This window comes from Herpailurus yagouaroundi, unplaced genomic scaffold (genome assembly GCF_014898765.1).
Source record: "Herpailurus yagouaroundi ecotype Mexico unplaced genomic scaffold, PumYag 28, whole genome shotgun sequence".
NCBI lineage: Eukaryota > Metazoa > Chordata > Mammalia > Carnivora > Felidae > Herpailurus > Herpailurus yagouaroundi.
The window spans coordinates 85,783,629-85,808,682 of record NW_024412376.1 but is presented as its reverse complement, the minus strand read 5'-3'; the positions used below and the strand labels follow the sequence as shown (position 1 = coordinate 85,808,682).

Sequence of the window (25,054 nt, the reverse complement as noted above, 5' to 3'; positions counted from 1 at the left end):
TTGTTTTTCTAACTTGGAGTTTACTATAAATTGGTTATCAGATGCATGCCGTTAATTTATTCTCATGTAGTCTATCTGCTGACATAACACCATAATTCAGCTTAGCTTAGTAACATACCTGAACACCCCCTCTTGGTGTTTAACTGTAAACCCAGTTACTTTAACATATTTACTTTGTAGCTTTGTTGGGAATTTTGGACTTTGTAGAAGGAATTATGAGTTCCTTCTCATTCCACCTACTCTTCTACCAGGTTATTGGCCTTGAGAAGTTCTACAGGTAGTTCTTTAACTTCTCCTCTAAGGCATTGTGTGTTATTGGCAATGTAGCCTGGCTCCTTGATTTATTCTTCTTTCAAGTTTCTCTAATCCAGTTGCCTGCTTTTCTTGTTCTTTCTATCACTGGCAGTTTCATAACTAAGTTGCCTCCTTGCCATCAGGAGGTCATGTGGAGTGTGGACATAGGACTGCAGGAACAGAATGAGTGCTTGCATAACTGCAAAGGCTACTGTGATGGATGTGATTCTTGCAGTAGCTCCCCCCAGATATTACTTAAAGTAGCAATTGTCCTTCATATATAGGTCCTTCAAACATCAAGGACTGCCAGCTGCCTATAATTTGTAGGCATAGTCAAGCATTTTTATGACCACACCTAAATGTGAAGGGGGCGGGAGGTGGGGGGGAAGATGTTGAATTGATTCCCACAAACATTTACCAGGAGTGTAGTTAAAATGTCAGTAGTAGTCTGGCTAAAGATAATGAAAAGTCTACCTTTCTTTTTTTTTTTTTTAAGACTCACGATCACAGTGCATGATTTCTTTACAGATAGCCAATCATTTGGATTGCAAACACTAACTGCCGACTATTTCTTAATGTTCTTTTAAAATTATTTCAAGAATACTCACAGATATCTGAGAACATCTTTTCGTTCACAGATAAATATACATTTTGAGATACAGTAGATGGCCAGTGCAGAAAGTATATATGAAATGAGGCTCAAACTTTGTAATTATTTACTCTACAGTGGCATTTTAGTGGTAAGCAGTATTTGGTTCTTTATGTTTTTATGCCTAAGGAAAGAAGATAATTCCCAGCTGTTTAATTTAAAATCGAAACTTACATAGAAATCCTATGCTAGCAGGTTAATAGAATTCCTGTAAGATTTTTCTAAACTGTAAATCAGATTTATGTGAAAAAAACCAGATTACATTTTCCCTTTTATTTCTCTGACAAATAGCATTAAAAAAATACTATTCCCAAATCCTCATTCGTTTTAGTGCAAACTATTTTCCCAATTCCTTGGATTGTAATCTGTGGCAAGTCTCATCAGAGTGTAAGAGTTTTGTATTGTTTTGTTTTCATTTTTGTCCCTGATAGTTCAGCTCTGATGTTAAGCCATTCTTTCAGTTAAGGTTAAAATGAGACACGTATGAGTGATTTGCACTTAACTGCTCGCCTCCACACACACAAATGCCTCAGCGTCACATCTAATTGTGATTCACGCCTTATGCCAGACTCTTGCTGTCATCCCAGCACCAGCAGATGGTGGGACAAGACCCCTGGGGCAGCGTGTCCCAGCATTCTGGGGATGTACATCTTCTGGTAACAATGGTCAGAAAAGGGAGGATTTTAATATGGCAAATTGAGTTCAGTTCTTTTTGGCTTCTTGGGGAAAAAAATCAATTAGTGGAAATTTGGTGTCCAATTTTCAGGTAGTACCTTAAAAACTTATTTTTTAGTCCAAGAAACAAAATAAAAGCAAAACATCACATTGTATTTTATAAATATTCTTGCTCAAAGGGCAGCTTCTGTGTTTAAGTCCCATCATGGGTAGTTTATGTTTGTAATAATCTGAATTATAAGAAACTTAGTAAGAAACTGCACACAAAAGAACAGGTTTCCTCTATTCATGCTCAAGTAAGTGTTCTTTAAGAAAAACATACCAGTGGATGCCAGATAAGACACATGTTGATTTGTTAGTGTCAGCATCTGAAGTTGCTGTTTATGCTTTATGATTACTGGCTTTAGACAAGTTTTACTTCATCTTTCAGGGCTCTGTTTCTTCACTTAAGAACTGAGGTTGTTTTAAGGTATCCCCACAATATCCTTTTTATTGTAGTATATAAAATATAAGAAGCTAAAATAGTATCAGATGTGTGAAAATGTACTGGGTTTATGGTAGCAACAGGAAATGCATGGGTGGAGTTTCAACATTGAATAACCTTGGTTACTTGATCTGTAGTACTGATATCATAGGTGAATACACACACACATGTAACCAATTGCGCATAACTTTTTTTAAGATAATAATAAATCCATGGAAGTACAATTTTCCATACAGTTCTCCTTTTCTTCAACCATTTCACAGTTCTCCTGATGATGTTAAGAGAATGTTAAGGTTCTTTAGCTCAGAATCCGCTGTAGTCAGAGTGCACAGAATAGTGGTTTTTAACTTTTTTGACCAGAACCTATAATTAGAAATGCATTTTGCAGAGAGCAGGCATACACGTACAATTACACGTGTGTCTGCATACACATGGCTCAAACCAAAGTTTCCCTTTTTTACCTCACTCTGGGCAAAATTTTTTTCTGTTCTTTTGTTGTTGTTGCAGGTACTATTTTTGTTTCTCTTTTTTTAAAGTATGGTTTAAAAAAAATTTTTTTTTTACATTTGTTTTTGAGAAACAGAGTGAGACAAAGCGTGAGCAGGGGAGGGGAAGAGAGAGGAGACACAGAATCTGAGGCAGGCTCCAGGCTCTGAGCAAGCAGTCAGCACAGAGCCTGATGCGGGGCTCGAACCCACAAACTGGGAGATCATGACCTGAGCCGAAGTTGGACGCTCAACTGACTGAGCCACCCAGGTGCCCCAAGTATTTATCTTTGAGAGAGAGAGAGAGAACGAGCTGGGAAAGGGCAGAGAGAGAGGGAGACACAGAATCTAAAGCAAGCTTCAGGCTCCAAGCTGTCAGCACAGAACCTGATGCAGGGCTCAAACCCACAAACCATGAGATCATGACCTTAGCTGGTCGGATGCTTAACCTACTGAGCCAACCAGGCTCCCCTTTTGTTTCTCTTTTTAAGAAAATACTGGTTCTTGTTCACCAAGCCAGAGTTCCTAATGGGCATTGGGATCCACAATTTGAAAAACACTATACTAAACAGTAGTACATTATTTTTTGGTAGACTCTCAAATTATTCTATTAAAAATTATTTTCTGGGGCGTTTGGGTGGCTCAGTTAAGTGTCCAGCTCTTGCTTTAGGCTCAGGTCACGATCTTATGGTTCTTGAGATTGAGCCCCACATTGGGCTGTGTGGTGAGGGCACAGAACCTGCTTGGGATTCTCTCTTTCCCTCTCCCTCCCTTTCTCTCTCTCTCTCTCCCTCTCTCTTTCTCTCTCTTCCTCTCTGCCCCTTGCTTACTTGTGAGCATATGCATACAGACTCTCTCAAAATAAACAAACTTGAAGAAATGATTTTCCTATTTCCTACTGATCATATCAGCTGCCATTTACTTAACAAGAAATCTTTAGAGTTCTCTCTTATTTGTACAAACATTTAAAAGGAGTGTAGTTACAATGTCAGTAGTAGTCTGGCTAAAGATAATGAGAAGTCTACCTTTTTTTTTTTTTTTTTTTTTTAAGGATATAAAGGATACAGAGGACTAAATTTAAATTGAACGTTTTAAAGAGCTTTTTAATTCTCTGTCTTTAAACACATGCCATTCCTCTTCCTTGACCAGAACCAAATAATGATTTTAAGTTTTGTTTCCTTGAGTTTTTCTTTAGTTCCTTCATTCCAGGTTCTTACTGTCTTTTAATAGGTCATGGTTTCAGTGACATGTTAAGAAAAAGTGAAGTAGCTTGGTTTCATAGAAAGGCTATTTGTATTTTAACAAAGAAGAGAAGGGAGAAAGGGAACTCTTGAATTTCTATATCAACAAATAGAGTTCTGAAAAGCATGGCCTTATTGCTGCTTATTCTCTTTTTCATGAGGAGTTATTTGAATGAGTTATATGAAAAACATAGTATTGGAACTATATGGTCTCCTCTATAGGATTCCATATAAAATGACATAAGGTGAATGATTTGCTCATTTAATTGTCATTAAAAAATTGCTATAGCATTGTAGGAAACCATAGAAATTATATAGATAAAGGTATGCTGTTAAGAATTCAGAAGGGAAGTAGAAAAAAGGCCTTGCTAGTCCAAATAGACCAGGTTGGAACTAACATTGAAAAGCAGATTTGGTATGCCAGTGGTGTATATTCAGAAAGGATTCCTTTATAATATGACATTAGGTAGACAAAACATTGTATTATAAAGTATTTTGTGCAAACAAAAACTTAAGATAAAAGCAGCGTTTTGAACTGAAAATTATAAATATATTTCTTTTGTATAAATATATATACACTTGAACATATACTGAAGTAATTTCTATTATGGACGGTGAAAATTCTTGGAAGACTTCATTGTAGATAATGTCAGTATTAGTGTTGAAGATTTTCCTTAAAGCTCTTTGTATCTCTTTCAGATATGGAAACAAGTGAAAAAATCCAAGGAAGTGGAATACTTCAGCTGTTTGCAAGTCTTTTGATTCCACAGTCTTCCTGCACAGCCAAAGTAGCTAACATCATAGCAGAAGTAGCCAAAAATGGTGAGGTTTTCCTCAAGAACTTTTCTGCTGGGAACATCTTCAGTTTTACACCTCACTTGTCAGTATGTTTTATTAATTTATGTTTTAATTTTGTAGATTAGACATTGTCCATTTCTTTCTATTTCTCTTTTCTTTGACTTTTTTTCCCATATAATTGTTTAAAATGACTATAGTTATAGTCATTCTATTCATACATTTCCCATTTACTATTCTGTTCCTTCAGGGTAGAATTAAAGGGAAGTACTGCTAGTCCCTGCTGTACCTGTGTCATTTATTACTTTGGTAATAGGATTCTTGAGCTTGCCACTGAGTCATTCATCTTATTTTTTTTTTAAATTTTTTTTTAATGTTTATTTATTTTTGAGACAGAGACAGAGCATGAACAGGGGAGGGTCAGAGAGAGGGAGACACAGAATCTGAAGCAGGCTCTAGGCTCCGAGCTGTCAGCACAGAGCCGGACGCAGGACTCGAACTCATGGACTGTGAGATCATGACCTGAACCAAAGTCGGATGCTTAACCGACTGAGCCGCTCAGGCACCCCTGAGTCATTGATCTTAATTGTCACAGGAGAGCTTACCTTTTTCAGTGTATTACATGTTGGTGCGTATTATACCCAGATAAACTTCCTTTTTTTTTTTTTTTTTTTTTTTTAATTAAATAGTCTAAGCCTATCCTACCAATACTGGCACTTGGCTCTTAACTGCAACAGTGCAGTTGGAATGTATGTTCTGTTTTCTGCACTCACCTATGTAGGACATCTTTCTTTCTTTCTTTTTTAGTATTTGTTTATTTTTTATAGTGCAGGCAGGGAAGGGGATGAGAGAAAGGGGAACAGAGGATCTGAAGTGGGCTCTGTGCTGACAACAGGGAGCTGACAGCAGGGCTGAAACTCATGAACCATGAGATCATGACTTGAACAGAAGCTGGTCACTCAACCAATTGAGCCACTCAGGCACCCCAGGACACATCTATTTCTTAAGTTTCCACATAAGAATACTATGAAAAAACAACAGTGACAGCAAGACTTAGATTATATGATATCTAATCCATCCTATTAGATGTGGTTTATGTCCAGTGCGAGATTCTTTGGAAGAATTGTATTTTAGCAGAAATATTTGCACGTGATTTTAATTCAGTTTGAGAAAAACATGACTTCTTTCTAAATTTTTTTTTTAGAGGCCCCTGGGTGGCTCAGTCAATTAAGCATCCAACTGTGGCTCAGGTCATGATCTCACTGTCCATCAATTCGAGCCCCGCGTCGGGCTCTGTGCTGACTGCTCAGAGCCTGGAGCCTGTTTCAGATTCTGTGTCTCCCTCTCTCTCTGACCCTCCCCCGTTCATGCTCTGTCTCTCTCTGTCTCAAAAATAAATAAACGTTAAAAAAAATTAAAAATAAATAAAGAAATAAATATGTATTTTTTTAATGTTTATTTACTTCTGAGAGAGAACAAGGGAGACAGAGTGCAAGCAGGGGAGGGGCAGAGAGAGGGGGAGACACAGAATCCGAAGCAGGCTCCAGGCTCCTAGAAGTCAGCACAGAGCCTGACGCAGGGCTTGAACCCACGAACCATGAGATCATGACCTGAGCCAAAGTCAGATGCTTAACTAACTGAGCCACCCAGACACCCCAGAACACTGACTTCTTAAAGCCATTTTTAAGTATAAGGGCTTTAGTTAATGTCATGTCTTTAGTGTGCCTGGATTTTCAAAATTTGATATTATTTTTAGGCCTTTTATTTTAGTAATTTGCATATATTATACTTTTAAGAAGTTTTAAAAATTCTGGCTTCATTTACATAATCAGTAGAGCAGGTGGCATGTGAAGTACTGGTATGTGTTGTTTGGGGCCCAGTGAAACAACTTGTTCATGTGTGTTACCAAAAAAATTGCCATGAAATTTTTTCATTTGTTTAGGAGTTCTCAAAATGTCTTTCAAATTCCAATGAGGTTCTGTATTGGTAAATCATTTTTTGGCCGTTAGCTGAGAACTGGCCACCTATTGTTTTATGTCATGTCTCAGCTACTGTACATATATAATCACTATGCTGTGCTTTGTAGTTGAGCTGGTCATAAATGTTCAGATTCCTAGTGGTTTGGGAGTATTTAGTGTACTTCAAACAGATTTGAACTGCTCTGAATAGATTGCCTTGGGGCAACAAAGAACTCCAGAAGCAGATCTAGTTTGAGAATGGAACCTTCCAGATGTTGTTTGTTAACCTAGACCAACCACTATGTGAATCTTCTTAGATGGAATACAGCTTGATTTCTTTTTTAACTGAAAAAAAAATTTTTTTTATGTTTATTTTTGAGACAGTGTGAGAGGGGGAGGGACAGAGAGAGATGGGGACACAGAATCTGAAGCAGGCTCCAGGGTCTGAGCTTTCAGCACAGACCCTGACGTGGGGCTCGAACTCACGAGCTGTGAGATCATGACCTGAGCTGAAGTCAGATGCTTGATCAGCTGAGCCACCTAGCCACCCCAATACAGCTTGATTCTTAAGATCACATGGTTTATTTTTAACTTAATGAGAATTACAGTATAGATTTCCAGAAATCAGTTATATTCTCAAAGTCTTTTCTCTTTTTTTCTTCTCAAATCTTTATTTAAGTTCTAGTTAGTTGACGTATAGTGCATATTGGTTTCCAGAGTAGAATTCAGTGATTCGTCACTTACAACATCCAGTGCTCATCATAACAAGTCCCCTCCTTAATACCCATCACCCATCTAGCCCATCCCACACCCACCTCCCTCCATCAACCCTCAGTTTGTTTTCTATCGTTAAGAGTCTCTTGGTTTGTTTCCCGCTCTCGTTCCCTCCCCCTGCCCCTTTATGTGTTCATCTCTTCTGTTTCTTAAATTTCACATATGTGTGAAATCACATGGTACTTACCTTTTTCTGACTTACTTCACTTAGCATAATACACTCCAGCTCCATCCACAAAAGCCTTTTTCTTAAGAATGAGTTTCCATACTAATTTTAGCATAGATTCAGAAATTTTGGATAGTAAATTTTTGTGGATTGCCATTCCTCTGTGATCTTACTTAATATCAGTCATTATAATATTTTGTCACAGTTTCATGATAACTCTGCTGCTATAGGTTGCTTCTAGTAATACTTTAGTAGATGACAGCTATGTTCTAAAGACATAATAGAATTTGTAGCATTTATACTTTTAATCAGAGGCTTGTTAAGGGCATATCACTTACCTCTACTGGTTAAAATAAGTGGGATACATTTAAATAGTTATTTTTTGCTTAATCACCACATTGTTTTTGTAAGTGACTGGCTGAGAAAGTAAATTAGAATCTTTTTTAAAAATAAATAATATCTTCAGAAATGCAACATGACCCACAGAGTACATTAATTGGGCTTATATTTCTTCTTTTTAGAAACTTGGTGGTGAAAACAAGATTTTGTGAACCAGAGTTAAAAAGAGATTGGAAGGTGATTTTTTCATCTCCACTCTGCTGTGCATTTTATGTAACTACAGAGGAGAAATATTAGCATATACTTCATAGATTCAGATTAACCTTAAAATATAATTATGTTTAAATTTGTGCATACAAAATCTCCCAAAAATTAGCATACTAATGTTGAAATTTGAGAGGATTAGCAAGAAGTTTCATGTGCAAGTTTAATGTGGGAGCATAGCCATGATCATAAATTACAGTAAAGGATTTTGATACCTTTAAATAAAATATTCCCCTATGCAATACACTTAAGACTGATTTGAGGCAAAAAAAAAAAAAAAAATAAGCAAGATAGGAGGTGTCTATGAATGTTTCCTCCTTTTCAGAATTGTATTGTCAAGATATAAAAATAATTTCCTAAGACTAGGTGCCATTAATATGCCTACATTGTGCCAGGAGTTATGTACATTATTTCAAATTCTAATAACAACCCCATATGAGATAGGACTTTGCACATGAGATAACAGGCTAAATATCTTGCCTATCTTTACACAGCTAGTAGGTAGTAAAGCTGAGATTCAGACACTTAGGTGGGGCACCTTGGTAGCTCAGTCGGTTAAACATCCAACTCTTGATTTCAGCTCAGGTTATGATCCCAGGGTCATGGGATTAAGCTTCACATTGGGCTCTGTGCTGAGCATGGAGCCTGCTTAAGATTTTCTCTCTCCCTCTGCCCCTCTCCCCCACATGTATGTGCTCTCTCTTTAAAATAAAAAATTTTAAAAATATATGTGATAGTCTTTGGAATTTATGCTTCACCTTGTTTTATTCTTCTTTACTTCTCTTCAGTAAATGAGATATTATGATAGCAGTGGAAGAGGTACTAGTGATTTTAATGCAGGAATAGCAGTGTATGGCCTGAAAGATTAAGCTGATAACTGAAGTTAAAGGGTATAAAAAAGCAGACAAAAGGTCAACCACTTGGCTTCTGTTCCTTTAGTCCTCTAAAACATTCCTTCCCTGTCTTGGACCATCAGCATCAGAATCACCAGGAACTTATTAGGATGCAGATTCTTTGATCCTCTCCTTCAGACCTATTGAAACAGGGACTCTAGGACTGGGATCCAGCCATTTGGTTTAACAAGTCCCCCAGTGATTCTCATACCTCTATAGCTTGAGAACTAAATCGCAGTCTAACGTAATATGGAATCAGTAGTTTGGATCAACATTATGCTTTTTTCCCCCATCTGTACTTTATCAGATTATAAAAGTCATTATCAAACTTTTCCATTGAATGCTCCCAACCACAAAAGAATAAAAGTGTACGCCTAGGATGGACTAGAGAGGGCACTGCCAGAAACATGGAACTCTCGTGTTTACTCTTGTAAATTTGTTTTAATTTTGCCCTCTACTCTATAACAAGTATATGTCTATTTTAGTATTAAATATATGTATGCTCTAGAAAAGTTGTTGGATAAAATTAATACCCACCACCAAAAATAACGCACCAGGTTGTCAGGTAGCTTTAAGTATTCTTGATATTGTAGTTTTGGAAGTTTAACCTCTGTCATTTTGTAAGAATTAGTAGCAATTTTTTAACAAAAGGCAATACAAAGTATAAATGAAAAATGTGACAACAACCTGCATATAAAAGTCACAGCTTTTTATATATTTATTCCTCATAGTTTTCCTTGTTCTTCTGAAGAAAACTGTAAAAAAGCTAAGAGTTAATAATTGCTATGAGGTTATTAGAGAAAATTCAAACTGAATATACTTATTGTTTAGTGTAACAAACATTAAGGCAGACTCTAGCACTCTGTTTTTATTTGGCTTAAAGAGTTTAGTTTTAATAAAATAGATTTGGGTCTGTCTGGCAGCTGAAAGTGACTTTTAATATTTGATAAATAGATATGTAAAAAGCAGGTTTTATAAAAAGAAATTTTTTATTTTATAGTTTTGTCACAGTAATGTACTTTGTGATAATGCTAAATGATATGTAATTCAAGTAGGTTTGGGAAAGTAAAAGCAAAAAAGAAAGGAAGACTGGATTTAGAAAGAAATAGAGATATTCTATCAAGCATTTGAGTGTTTTGCTACAAAGGAAAAAACTACTCTTAAGAAATCAACTTTATGTTAATAAATTTGGGTTGGTATTGAGATAGAACAATGCCTATTCCTTAAAGCTCTATATTGAATTTCTGCATTGAAGTCCACACATTATGCAAAAAGCAAAATGAGTTTTATCTTGCATAGACACACATATATGCGTACAAATACTTAATGGTTTCTTTTTTTTTTAATTTTTTAAATGTTTATAATTTTCGAGAGAGAGAGAGAGAGAGAGAGAGCTTGCAACCAAGGGAGGAGCAGAGAGAGAGGGAGACGCAGAATCTGAAGTGGCTCCAGGCTCTGAGCTGTCAGCACAGACCCAGATGTGGGACTTGAACCCACAAATCCTGAGATCATGACCTGAGCTGAAGTCAGACACTTAACTGACTGAGCCACCCAGGCACCCCAATGGTTTCTGCCTTCTATTACATAATGGCTTCCACAGACTTTGGTTTTTCCACTCACTGTCATTCTGAATGTATCTTAGTTTCAGCTTTCCCCTGATAGTCCTTCCCTCACTCCCCTGGAGTAAAAATTGTCAAGAGAGGATCTGGTTTTTATTTCTTCTTCTTTTTTTTTTAATTCATCACTATTATCCTGTTTAGTAGATGTTTTTTTCTTAAGTGGGCTCCATATCCAATATGGGACTTGAACTCACGACCCTGAGATCAAGAGTCGGGTGCTATACCACCTGAGCCACCCAGGTGCCCCATTTAGAAGATTTTTTGAACTAGAATATCTGATAGGCCAGCTTGTATATAGTCTGGACTGGAGTCAGAGTCCATCCAGCTATGATCAGGTAACAGGCACAAGCAGTGTGAACTAGGGATGTGTCTAGTGGGAACCCCTTTGAACAGGGATGACTGTCACAGCCATTCATTCAATTATATATATATAATATTATACATAACATATAATTATGTTACATATTTAATATCTTAATTATGTTATATATATAATATCTTAAACACATTCCTTATTAAGTCCTGGTATATTTTTACATATATCCATCTAAAGTATGTAACTACATTATATAATGCAATATATATATATAACTATTAAATACTATATTTCATATATAACACTATATTATATATTATAATACTATATTATATAATAACATAATTATATATATTAATTATATAATATCTTAAACATATTCCTTATTCCTGGTATTTTTACATATATCCATCTAAAGTATGTAACTACATTATATATGTATAATATATATTGCACATATATATGCATATTATATATAACTATATATAACTACTATATACTATATTTCATATATAACACTATATTATGTATTATACTACTATATATTATATATAACATAATTATATATATTAATTATATAAGATCTTAAACATATTCCTTATTGATTCCTGGTATTTTTACATATATCCTTCTAAAGTATGTAACTTCATGTCTTTAAAACTAGCTAAGGAGGGCTGCACTCCTCAGTTAAAAAACAAATTGGCTGAAAAGCAGGTTTTAGAAGGGAATTTACTCTTTTCAGGGACTGGCAGTATTGCCTTTATATTGAAAGCTAAGGAATGTACTAGTTTTATTTTATATTTAATGTGCTTTAAAAAAAATTTTTTTTACATTTATTTATTTTTTGAGAGACATAGAGAGACAGAGCACAAGTTGGGGAGGGGCAGAGAGAGAGAAGGAGACACAGAATCTGAAGCAGGCTCCAGGCTCCAAGGTGTCAGCACAGAGCCTGACGCGGGGCTCGAACTCACAAACTGTGAGATCGTGACCTGAGCCAAAGTCGGACACCCAACCAACTGAGCCACCCAGGCGCCCCTTTAATGTGCTTTTTAAAAAAATTGAAACCTAATTGACCTATAACATGGTGAGTGTTTAAGGTGTTCTTTATATGCTTTTCTATTTTAAAAAAAAATGCTCAGAACAGCTTTAGTTTTATTTGAATCTGCAATTTTCCTGTAATTATTCTCTCTCATTTCAAGAATAACTGAAGCTGTTGATTGTACCATCAGAACTTTGAAAGATATGTTGGTATCATATAGACAATTAGGGTATCAAAGCAAAAATAGTAGCTCATAAATGTTGCCATTGTGTGAAGCATAGCAACAAACAAACCAGTACAATCTAACAACAGATTCCATTTATGACATAAGAGTGCAAATCAGACTGTTCCTAAATTTCTTATTTTAGTAGTTATTAAAATGATCTCACTGTTGGAAACTAGTTATAGGAAAAGGTAGAAGAGATAATGAATATGTGTATTTAATTTGATTAATTTGAGTTGGTGACGTGCTATTTTAAGATTTGAAATATATAAAGATCCTGAAGTGTGACCATTAACTTAAGAGGTAGACAAGTAGACTGATGTGTCATCTTCCATAGAAGATGGTCATTGAATTCTTGGAAGTACATATAGCATGATTTGTTTTCCCAATAGGGAAAACTCCTGTTAGGGAGTTAAAAAAAAAAAATTAACAGTAAACTTAAAAGTTAGCTTTAGAAGTAACAAGTATTCTTAATCTTGGAAGTTTAAATTACAGAGAGCTTTCAATAATACAGTAGTAAGTAAGAGATATAATAGAAATGCAATCCTTTGTTTAAGTAGAGAGGAATACCTCTGTGACTCATAGCTATCTTAGCAGGAAAAGTTGTGTCAGAGGTAACAGCTCACATAACAGCCCTATATGATGTGCTCTAGGAATTTGAAAATGAAGAGAAAGAGAAAGAGGGTTGCTTATGATGGTGTTTGTGGAGCAAGCTAAGGAGTGGGCCCCCTTGAAAGTAATACTGAAAAGATAGTGATTTATTTATGTAGTAGGATGGGTTATAGGTAGAGGAATTAGATGTATGTTGACTAACTTCATTGACCAGTACATCCTTACAGCAAATCATGATGTCCAAAATAATGGTTCTAAATACTGATTATTTGGAGAATTTTATTAATTAGATGTCATTATTATCCTTTAATTATGTAGTAGTCTATCATGAGACACCGTAAAACTTATGTCTAATCATCATGATTGTGATGCTGTTATTGGGAGACAATAAATTTGAGAATGGTTTACTATAGAGCTAATGAAAAATGAGTTGGAAGCATAAGAAAACTTAGCATTTGGTACTTAAGACCTATGAATGTGTGGGTATAACAGCAGATATTAATGATCCATACAAATAAAGAGGAGGAATGAAGATAAGGAATAGGTGATTCCACTAGATCTTAGCAATTGAAAAGGAACTATTATTTTTAATGAGACCCTTGAACCTTTGAAAAAAATCATATTTTGTCTTTTTTAGAAACCATATAGTGAAAATTCGCACAATTTGATAACTTAGTTTATAACTGTAGTACATTAATTATCAGGTTCATGGAAGGAGCATTGCCAATGTTTCCATCATCACACATTGCTTCCCAAGCACATTTGTAATTATAAGAAGATAGTGATTAATTAGGTATAATGAAAGTTAATTAAAAGCCTTTTTGGTTGTGGCAGAGACTGTCAATAAAAATAAGAGCCCACTCATTTTGTGTACTTATTCTATGAAGTATTTAGTAGGGTTATAATGGTGCTTTTGAACACAATGTACTCTTCAAATGGTAAGCCATCTTAAACATTTTAATCGTAGGTATTTATTAAGGGACATGATTTATGTGAATTGTGAATTTTTAGATTTTTAATTACATATGTCTCTTATTTTCAGAATTTATGCGTATTCCATGTGTGGATGCTGGATTGATTTCACCACTGGTGCAGCTGCTAAATAGCAAAGACCAGGAAGTGCTACTTCAAACGGGCAGGGCTCTAGGAAACATATGTTACGATAGCCGTAAGTGTTGAAATATCAATGATACACTTAAAAACTTTTGTTTAAGAATTATGGTTTTCAGACTAATTCCACTTTTAGTGTTAGCACTGTCTTTTCTAGGCTAAGACACTAACATGAGCCAGATGATTTAGCTCTGCTTGCTTAGCAGAACCAGTGGAAATTTGAGCCATAGGATTCTTAAGTAAGAAGTTAAGGAAGTGAATTCTTTTTCTCTGCTATCACAAATAATACTTTCAGAGGAAAGTAAGTCAATTTCTGAGAAATTGGGGTTTTTGAAGCGTTTTAGAACAAATGTATATTGTCTTTTCAGTTAGGTTTTATTGCAGTTATATCTCTGAATGAGAATGCTTATGAACACAGTTTTTTAAAGTATTTAAGTCTGTCCAAATAAATTTTTAATTACTTGTAATTCAATAAAACCATTAATAAAAACCATTGTCTTCTCAAAAGCTAGACTGGCCTACTGCATCTGCATTGACTCCATTCCTATTTGTCATAATGTCATTATCATCCTCACCGCTTTCTGTAATACGCTACTGTGCCAGGTAAAGACAAAGCAAGAACTTGGGTTTGGATATATTGCAAAAATTTTACATTTTCTACTTCTCCTCTCCACAAATATGTAAACAGAATACAGAAAAATCTTGAGTATATTCAGTTAAATTTGCCTTATCCTGGATTTTCCTTAGATTTATATTTTCTGAGCCAGAAACACATATTTTAACATTTACCTTTAAAGTCTCCTAGGAATTTAGTTCTATTTATATAACTAAGATGACTTTTGCTGTTTATTTTCCCCAGTGATTTCATGCACAAAAGACATAACCCTTTCATCATAGGCGATGCTTCACAAAGTGATTTGGGCATGTAAGCAGATAGAAAATAAGGTCATAAACATATTTATTTACGATAAAAGAAAGTAGAAAAAAGACTGAAACTGTAACTTTCAGTTTTAATTTCTTTGTAGCATTGGTGGTAAGGTTAGCCTAACTTATTCTCCTTTCCTTACTTTTTCTGGAACATAATATATTATGTGTGAGGATGTGGATGTCTTAATATGAATTTTAACTTACAATTTCCAGTCCCCAATACTGATTATAAATTTATCTATCTGTTCCTTCCTTCCAGTGCCTTTTATCCTAGGGTATTAGCTTTATTTATAAAATTCTAGTGCTTTATGTTTGTAACTTTGCCTTTTTATATTTAGGATTTTATTAAACATCATAGCTTACAGTATTAGCTTTGAGTATTGAGTGAACCATTTAAGATATATTTTATATCATTAATGTTAAGAATAAAAGTTAAAAAGATCTCTACAGAGTAATAGTCAAAGATTGATGGCATGTATTTGGTGACCATTGATCATTACTATGTTTATTCTTATCCTTCTGTGTTATATTACTAGAATTTAGGGCTGCCACAAGTATTCTTTAACCCTTGCTCTGTTTAGTTATTCTTAAATTATGCATTATTTAAATACAGGAATTCTCTATTTTAAGTACTTTTGTCCTGGAGTTTCCCTTAGTTTTGGCACAATAGAAGAAACACTCATAGTGATCTCTTATCTCATACTGCTATTATTTTTATGGGCACACAGTAATTTTATTTCCTGTGTACTCTAAAGAACCATGAAGTTAGGGTAGTAAATGTGTAGTTAATAAGATTATCATTCTGATGAAAGTAAAGTCCATTTGCTCTGTTCTTATGAGTTATAAAGTCTGTGGGTGTGCTTTAGGCTATGAAGTTAATTTTTTTTGTTTCATTTACTTATAAATATTTATAACCACTTCACTTTCATTTAATTCAATGTAAATTATAGTTAAATGGAAAATTAAGCATAGCAAATATAGGCTGTTTTTTATACTTGTAAACCTTGTTTAAGGAAAGTGAAGTTAATAGTCTTAAAAATGTATAAATATAAAGAGTGATTTATTACTGTAAATTGTCTGATAAAATGTATTCATTGTGCCATGCTATCTTATGCATATAATTTCTATAAGCCTGTATGCTTTCTTATCCTTTTATTTGAAATTAAATCTCTGTGAACATCTCAGTGATTTTGTCAGAATAATTGTAAGAAAAGTACAGCACTTTTATTTGAATTACGAAAATGATATTTTAGTCTGTAAATATAATGCTGTGTGCTTGATATGTGAATTTATTTGAAATGCATTTCTCATTATATATTTTGACAATTAGGAGTTTGAAAGAACCCAGGAATTAGGTTTCTTTTTTAAAAAGTAGTGAGCAACTTCTCTTTTAATTAATTAACCTTCTTCCCTCTCAAGAATGTAATGCTTCATTATTGAGGTACCTGAGTGGCTCAGTTGTCTAAGCATCTGTCCTCAGCTCAGGTCACGATCTCATGGCTCATGGGTTTGATCCCCACGTCAGGCTCTGTGCTGACCACTCAGAGCCTGGAGCCTGCTTTGGATTTTGTGTCTCCCTTTCTCTTTGCCCCTCCCCTGCTCACACTGTCTTTCTCAAAAATAAAAAAAAATAAAAAAATAAAGAATATAATGCTTCATTCTTAAAAAGAAAATAGAAAACTACACATGACAGTTTTATAAATACAGGGAATCTTTTTCTTATAAATAATACATGTTTTAAAATTCACATTGGTGTTTTATCAAACTTACCTGTCAGACTAAGCAGTTTACTTACATTTTATAAATGCACTCCAAGTGGCTAATTTTTTTATTAAAAATTTTTTTTAATGCTTATTTTTGAGAGAGAGTGGGAGCTCAAGTAGGAGAGGGGCAGAGAGAGAGAGGGAGACACAGAATCTGAAGCAGGTTCCAGGCTCTGATTCAGGCTGTGAGCTGTCAGCACAGAGCCTGACATGGGGCTCAAACCCACAAAACATGAGATGACTGAGCCACCCAGGCACTCCTAAGTGGATAATATTTTAATGCAGGCTCATTCAGAATGTTACTAGGCTTACAACAGATAATAAAGCCAATATATGCAAAAAGCACCAGAAGGAATTCACTATAAGAGATAAAAATTTGAGAAAATTTGTGTATATTTTATGGATTTTTATTTTAACCCTTAAAAGGTAATGCAGTTGCTAGGATATTTCAGTTAACACAGTTTATTTGAAAGGAGGAGAACTCCAACTATAAAAGGAATTACACTTGCCATAAAATCCATGGAAATCTTTTGAAAAAAAGTAGGTCAGATTTCAGTTTTACTGGCTTTGACATTTTAGGAACTCTTCCGAATGGAAGGAAACTCTTACATAACATAGGTAGCAGGCTGACAGAACTGCTAAATAGGACGGAGTGAGGCTTTGTTGCTGATCAACTTTTTGAATCCCAGTCTTTCTCTTGCATATAGAGATGAAAGAATCACTGGATAAGAACATTTTTCATTTAAGATGCCTGGTCTTTTTTCTGATCTTCCAAAGAGCCTCCAAAGATACTTCAGTTATGGATTTTTCTTTCCAAGTATCCAAACAGACTTCTGATATAAGCAACATTTTAAAGCCATCTTGCCTTGAACTTTGCCAAAAAGCCCTTTTTATGAGACATTTGAGATGCTTTAAATCAAAGATTAGGGGGGCGCCTGGGTGGCTCAGTCGGTTAAGCGGCCGACTTCAGCTCGGGTCATGATCTCGCGGGTCATGATCTCGCGGTCCATGAGTCCGAGCCCCACGTCGGGCTCTGTGCTGACAGCTCAGAGCCTGGAGCCTGTTTCAGATTCTGTGTCTCCCTCTCTCTGACCCTCCCCCGTTCATGCTCTGTCTCTCTCTGTCTCAAAAATAAATAAACGTTAAAAGAAAATTAAAAAAAAAGATTAGGGAAAATTTGTATTTCAATTTAGAAAGGAATTAGCAAAATTGTGATGGGATATGTTGGGTAATGTGATTTTAAATAAAAAGAAGTAGCATTACATTTCAGAATTGCATGCCTTCAGCCTATTTCATTTACATTTCTCTCAAAGGAGATATTAAAAAGAATGAGTTCTTTTTTTTCTCATTTGTCTATCTCTGTAGTATTCCCTTCTTTCAATGACTAGTTTTGTTTATATAGCTGTACACATTTTAAATTGTTGATATAGTTAAATAGCCTTATGGTAGTGAGGAGCTGCTTTTTAAATTTCCACACTGTATTTATAATTTGTAAGGATAAATTGGTGATTGGAGACTGAGTTTTCTCTGTTTGAAGATGTTACTGCTTGAGGTTAGGAAATAATTGATATTAGATGTATTTGTCCAAGGTTATTTAGTAGAAGCTGGAAGAAAATGATTAGACAAATATTTGTGCCTTTCTATATACCAGAGAAAGAATAATGTACAATTCAAGTTAATACATATTAAAATTAAATGTGCATCTTTATAGAAAATTAATGATTATTATATAATTGATACTATTATTGGAAAGGTACACACTTAAGAAACATATAATATGCCATCTTACATGATATGAAGAAAATTGGATTTGTGCTCACTGAAGAATAAATAAATATTCAAAATGAGATGATGATCAGGCTTGCCATAGCCAGTATTTATGAAGTGAAATAAATATTGTTTATTTCATTGACTTCAAGTATAAATGGAAAGGATACCAAATATATGCCTGGACCTATTTATATATTAATGATTATAACTTTGCTACACTATTCTTATGTAAAAAAAGAATTCATCATTCTGATTGCAAATGCTAAAATATAATTTGCATTAATTCTATAGTATTTTGTAATGTAAGTTGGTTAGATAAGTATGTGTTATAATACAGACACTCTTTGAAATTGCCTAAGTAAGCAAAGTGTATTTGCAAATTTATGTCTGGCATTTAAAATAAATGCTTATTTCAGTGGTATAAATTAGGTTAAGTATTTAATCATGTATTAGAGAGTTTTGCAGGTTCATATATTTACCCTACTTTGTGTCAGTAGTCAGTTTTAGAACAAAATAGAATTATTATCCAATAAGTAAAAACCAGATTCTTTTATCAGTTAATCTGTTGTATAAGAATGGGTTTATCACCAAAGTGTATTATGTATATGAGAATAAAAAACTACATGCAGCTGCAATTTTTAGAGATAGTAATTATGGTTATTATCACATGAAAATACTTTATTACACAGATATGCTGAATATATTGGGAAAAAATGTTGTTTTGTAACACGATTATAAACTGAAAAATTTCACACCATTAAAGATGTCTGTCTCTAATATGATAGAGAAAATAAAATGCACAAAGGAACACAACTTGTTGATAGTTAAAAGTACACACTAAATTAATGTGGGTTTTGGTCAGAATAAAAAGAAATAGATGATAGGAGTTGTAATTGGAGCCATTTTTAGAAATTAAGCAAATAGTGCATTGCTTATATAAAATATAGTTCATTTTAAAATAAAAGTAATTATAAATAAGTGAGATTTTACTATGCCCCTGGAAGGCAAATATTGCAGATGTTAAGATTTCCAATTCTGCCATTTACTAAGTTGTCATTTAATCTTCCTGAATTTTAATATCCTCATTGGTAAAGTGGACTTGTGTGAATTAAGTTAGGTTTATTTATTTATTTTTAATTTTTTTTTCAACGTTTTTTATTTATTTTTGGGACAGAGAGAGACACAGCATGAACGGGGGAGGGGCAGAGAGAGAGGGAGACACAGAATCGGAAACAGGCTTCAGGCTCTGAGCCATCAGCCCAGAGCCTGACGCGGGGCTCGAACTCACAGACCGCGAGATCGTGACCTGGCTGAAGTCGGACGCTCAACCGACTGCGCCACCCAGGCGCCCCTAGTTAGGTTTATATTTAGATGTATAATATAAATTTTGAGCTGCTGTACAAAGGAAATATGTAGCATATATGCATGATCCTTTGTCTTAGTTTGGGCCACTATAACAAAATATCATAGACTGGGTGGCTTAACCAACAAACATTTGTTTCTCACGGTTCTGGAAGCTGAGGAATCCAAGATCAAGAAGCCAGTAGTTTTTGCCCACAGCAAACTGTATGCGTACATGGCAGAGAGAGAAGTAAGAGAGGAAGCAAGCCCTCCTGTCTGTTATAAAGGCACAAATCCCATTATGAGAGTTCTACCTCTATAACCTAATTATTTCCTACTACCATCACATCAGGGATGTGAATTTTGGAGGGACACAAACATTCAGTCCATACATTATTATTTCTAAAAGTGTGCTGTGACATAATGTAATACATATACTAATATACATAAGATATCTAAAATAAAGATACAAGGACCAGAAGCCATATAAAGAGAGGCAAAGATAAATCATTTAAGAATCAGGGATAATATACTTACCATAATAAGCACTAATTTAATTTGAGCTTCTTGGCAGCCAGGGTAAAAAAAAAAGTTGTTATGCTAAGTAATTTTTATTTTATGCTAAGGAGAAATAGTCTAGTTCTTTGGTCAAAAAAAAAAAAAAACTGTTGAGACATGCTAGAAGAGATTTATCACTGGGATATCAGCTCCCTAGATGAATCTGTACACATCCCTCTTAAAATATGCAGAGGATATTGGCTGTCATTGGAGACAGCATCTTCAATAATGGCTGTATAAAAATTGCCCAGATAGTCTCCATATGATTGTTTCTTATACCAAATCTTCAACAGAATCCAAGAAATAATACTGAATACTTTAAGTTTTAATTGGACATCCTAGCCCAGATATATTGTTTTTTAGTGAACTGAAAGCATACAACTTAAAAATTTGAAATTTTGACTTGAATGTTATTTTCTAGTTTATTTTCAGCCAAAATACAGTTCTACTTTGTTTGTACTTATTCTGCATGCTCAATTTCTATGTTGTATAATGTATCCACGTTTCTGTTTTCTGAGACCAAAAAAAATGCTTATCTTTTATTTTTAAGCCTGTTATCAATTTGATAAAAATCTGATTTGCATGAAAGTGAATATTTAAAAATACCACATATTGAGGGTGGCTGTATGAATCTATATATGTGATAAAATTGCTTGGAACTATATATGTCCATACACATACACAAGTGCCTATGAAACCTGATGAAATCTGAACAAGGTCTGTGGGTTGTATCAGCGGCAGTTTCCTGGTTGGGGTATATTGTATTAAAGTTGTGTAAATGTGACCCTTCGAGTGAGCTGGATGGAGGGTACATGGGACCTTTCTGTACTGCTTTTTTTTTTTTTTTTTCAGTTTCCTTGAGCATCTAATTATTTCAAAATTAAAAGTTTAAAAAGCTCCTTATATCTGAGAGGCATACATGTTCTCTCGTATGTGAAATGACTTTCTTTCTTTCAACTCTACTTGTAGTGTGGAGGAAATTATATACACACACACACACACACACACAAACACACACTTATGCATGTATACACATGCATATAAAATTTTAAAGTATGATCTACAGCAATAACTGTTGGGGTTTTTAAGGTTTTGTTTGTTTTGGTTTACTGGGTTTGCGCAATTAAAATGGAGGATACAGTTGCCTCTATTTTTTTCTCCCTTCAAATTTTCAAATTTGACTTTCAGGAAAAAATCAACAAAAAATTGCTAGTCCCAAAATAAGATTTAGGGAATTTATTTATTTTATTTTATTTTATTTTATTTTATTTTATTTTATTTTATTTTATTTTATTTATTATTTTACTCTCTTTTTTGTCAAGTTAGCTAGCATACAGTGTATACGGTGTGCTCCTGGCTTCAGGAGTAGATTTCGGTGATTCATCACTTACATAAAACATTCCAACAAGTGCCCTCCTCAGTGCCCATCATCCATTCTCCCCCCACACCTCCCCACTCCCTTCCACCCTTTATCTTTCCCTTCCCCCGTAGTCTTCTGTGAAGTTTCTCAACTTCCACATATGAGTGAAAACATAATGGTATCTGTCTTTCTCTGACTTATTTCACTTAGGATAATATGCTCCGGTTCCATCCACGTTGTTGCAAATGACAAGATTTCATTCTTTCTCATTGCTGAGTAGTATTCCATTGTATATATAAACTATATCTTCTTTATCCATTCATCAGTTGATGGACCTTTGGGCTCTTTCCATAATTTGGCTATTGTTGATAGCACTGCTATAAATATTGGGGGTGCACGTGCCTCTGTGTCAGCCACTCCTATATCCTTTGGATAAATTCCTAGTAGTGCCATTGCTCTGTCTTAGGGTAATTCAATCTTTAATTTTTTGAGGAACCTCCACACTTTTCCAGAGTGGCTGCACCAGTTTGCATTCCCACTAACAATGCCAGAAGGTTCCCCTTTCTTAGGGAGAGGGAATTTATACTCTCAAGTCTTAGAACAGGTAATGAACAAGTTACAATTTATTAGCTTCTGCCTTCTATGCAACCTATGGTGATAGGTTACACATTAGCATTCCTAGTCTCAGGAGAATTTCTGTGTTTGGCCACAAACCTCTACTTCAGGTGAGATTTCTGGTAAGTATCAGCCTTTAAGTAGTTTATAATTTACCCTTGTTCTAGAAAACCAATGCAAATAATGTGAGGGGGGAAATGATTTTGCTGATAATCACTTCTGTTTCTGTCCAAGTGTGTCTCTTATATTTAAGGAAGTTGTAGTGTATTCATTGTATTGAAGCATGTATATCAATGTTAAAAAACAAGGTACTATGTAACAAATGCTAAAAGAGGTTACATAATATAGGTCTAGGAAGGAGCTCATTTGTGATTGAGCTCTTTCAATAGTATCCATGAAAAAGAAGGCATTTAATCTGCATAGGATTTCAACCTGTGGAGAGAATGTTAAAGGATTTTTTGGAGCACAGAAAAGCCTTTTAAAAGATAGATAATATAATGGAGTGATGTCTCAGGAACCCAGGTTAGGGAAGAGCTTCTGTAATGGGGAGCCGTTGAAGGTATTTCAGCAAAAGAATGAAATGTTCAAATTGATACAATAGACAAAGTTAATTTGAAAGAGATGTACATTATAAGATAGGCAGCCATTCTTAAGAAGTGTGCATCTGAAAACACTTAGGGAACATTTTCAAAATACGTTTTTGTAGTCATATGCTAGAACAAGTAAATCATCAGCATCTCTGAGGCTAGAATACAGCCTATTGTATACATATTCTGCAAAAGCTCCCTAAATGATTCTGATGCACATTCCTACTTAAAAATCATTGGGCAGTGGACTAGATGAAGAATAACCACTTCAAAAGCTTTTTTTCCCCCTTTTTCAACTTGAGGAACAAATGAAAGAGAGAACAGGAAGGAAGAGAGAGAGAGAGAGAGAGAGAGAGAGAGAGAGAGTGTGTGTGTGTGTGTGTGTGTGTGTGTAGAATCAAAAAAAGTATCATTTAAGAGGAAGGAGTCCATGGGTCCAGAATTTGAATCAAGATAATACCAACAAGAGACATCAATAGTGAGATCCCATCTAGGTGAATATGTTTGGAGGTGTGTTGAACCTGAAGTGCTGTTGTCACATTCTGGTGAATGTGCTTTAGGATTCATGCATTTATGAGTGATCGTTGACCCATGAGAATAGAAGAAACACTTAAAGGAAAACAGCCATATTTAGGATGTAGAAGACATGAAGGAGCTTGTGAAGAAGCACTGAAAGATTCAAGGGAAATATATTTCTTGTCATGGATTTCATAGAGTTGGTGGTAAACAGTGTCAAGTACTGCCAAGAAAAAAAAATACTGAATTTTGATGACTGGAGAAAGAGACATTCATATTTTAAAAGACATCTTTAAGTTGAGTCTTGTTTAGAGAGAAGTCAAATTTCAAGGGCTATGGTAGGTAATGAGGAAATGAAGGGGGAATATTAACTTTCTGGAAGTTTAACGAGAAAAAAAGAGATGAGTAGTTTGAGGGAAGGGCCGCATTGTGAGAGTGATATGGAGCACTGGAGAGAGGAACATATTTGTTAGGCTAGAACCTGTGGACAAGGACAGAGTAAATCTCTTATAGGGAATAACTGGTGGAGAAAGATCATGGATGAAAAGAGGAGAAATGAAATCATGAACCCAAGTAAATCTGGTATTATAGAAAACTGTCAGAAGATAGGTGAAAGTATAAAAAAAAATGTTAAGGCAGTAAAGAGGGCAATCAGAATAGTGTTTCTGGCATGGCCTCCTATCTTCCCAATAAAATAGAAGTCAAGTCCATCTGTCAGTAAAAGTCAGCAGCAAGGCAATAGTAGGAAACTTGTCGTGTGGGGGGAAAGTTCAGAATTGGGGCTGTGGGGCATGATATCAACTGTCATGAAGATAGAATTTTTTAAATAACTAAATAATAGTGGAGGTTTACTGTGGTTACACATCTTGATTTTTGCATCCATGTGTCAATGTGTGTTGTGCACTTAAAATGTATGTAGACTATAAGGAGTTATTTTGTACTTTGATGTCTGGACAGGAGGAAAAAAACACTGAAAATAACTTGACATTGATACTTCAGCTTCATAGAAGCATATACTTGGATCAGAATGGGAAGAAAAGTGAGGCAAAAAGAGGAGGAAGTCATTGCAGTAGGCCAGGTGTGATGTGGTAAAAACTGACTACAACAGAAGGAATGAAATTATAATATGAATTGAGATTAGATTGTTTATTATCAGTGTGGTTTATTTTTGCAAAGTAAAACATGCACTGGATTTAAACAGTGCATGAAGGGTTAAACCTGAAGGGTTTAAATAACCCTTCAGATAGTTTGTTTACATGTTGAGGAATTGTGATCTTTTCTGCTTTTATACTTGCTATCACATTCAGATGCCTCTTGTTTATTAAAGTGGCATTTAAAACTCAAAGATTCTTTAAATTTTTACCTTGATAATTGTAGGGCAAAGGACACATTACAGAGCTGCTTTTTCCCAATACTTCATTAGTTTCCAAGTACTATAAAGATGTGACTGTCTTGTTAAAAAGAGATGGAATAATCATTTTCAAGCAGTTGTTACCAATTTTATAGATATGAAGGTGGAGACAGCATTTGAGAAAGTGTTGCATGTGACAGAAATATTAGATGATTTTTCTTGAGTTCAATAAGAAGTCATACATAGTTGCAAATTAATTTTTTTTTTTTTTTTTTTTTTTTTTTCCCCTGGATACCAGGCTCCTTCCTAGTCTCTGAGTCAAAGCCTGAA

General features: G+C 34.7%; 1 protein-coding gene across 5 annotated transcripts in view; it reads left to right on the top strand.

Annotated features, from left to right (window-relative positions):
• The window catches only part of RAP1GDS1 (Rap1 GTPase-GDP dissociation stimulator 1), a 172,970-nt gene that overhangs the window by 61,066 nt on the left and 86,850 nt on the right, over positions 1-25,054 (top strand). For 3 of the 5 annotated variants that reach the window (XM_040477921.1, XM_040477912.1, XM_040477926.1), the window contains exons 3-4: positions 4,528-4,650; positions 13,869-13,994. In XM_040477921.1, the coding sequence (XP_040333855.1) occupies positions 4,528-4,650; positions 13,869-13,994 (249 nt within the window). Of the gene's footprint in view, positions 1-4,527; positions 4,713-13,868; positions 13,995-25,054 lie in introns of those variants that run through there. The other 2 variants (XM_040477936.1, XM_040477929.1) reach the window with 2 other exon arrangements.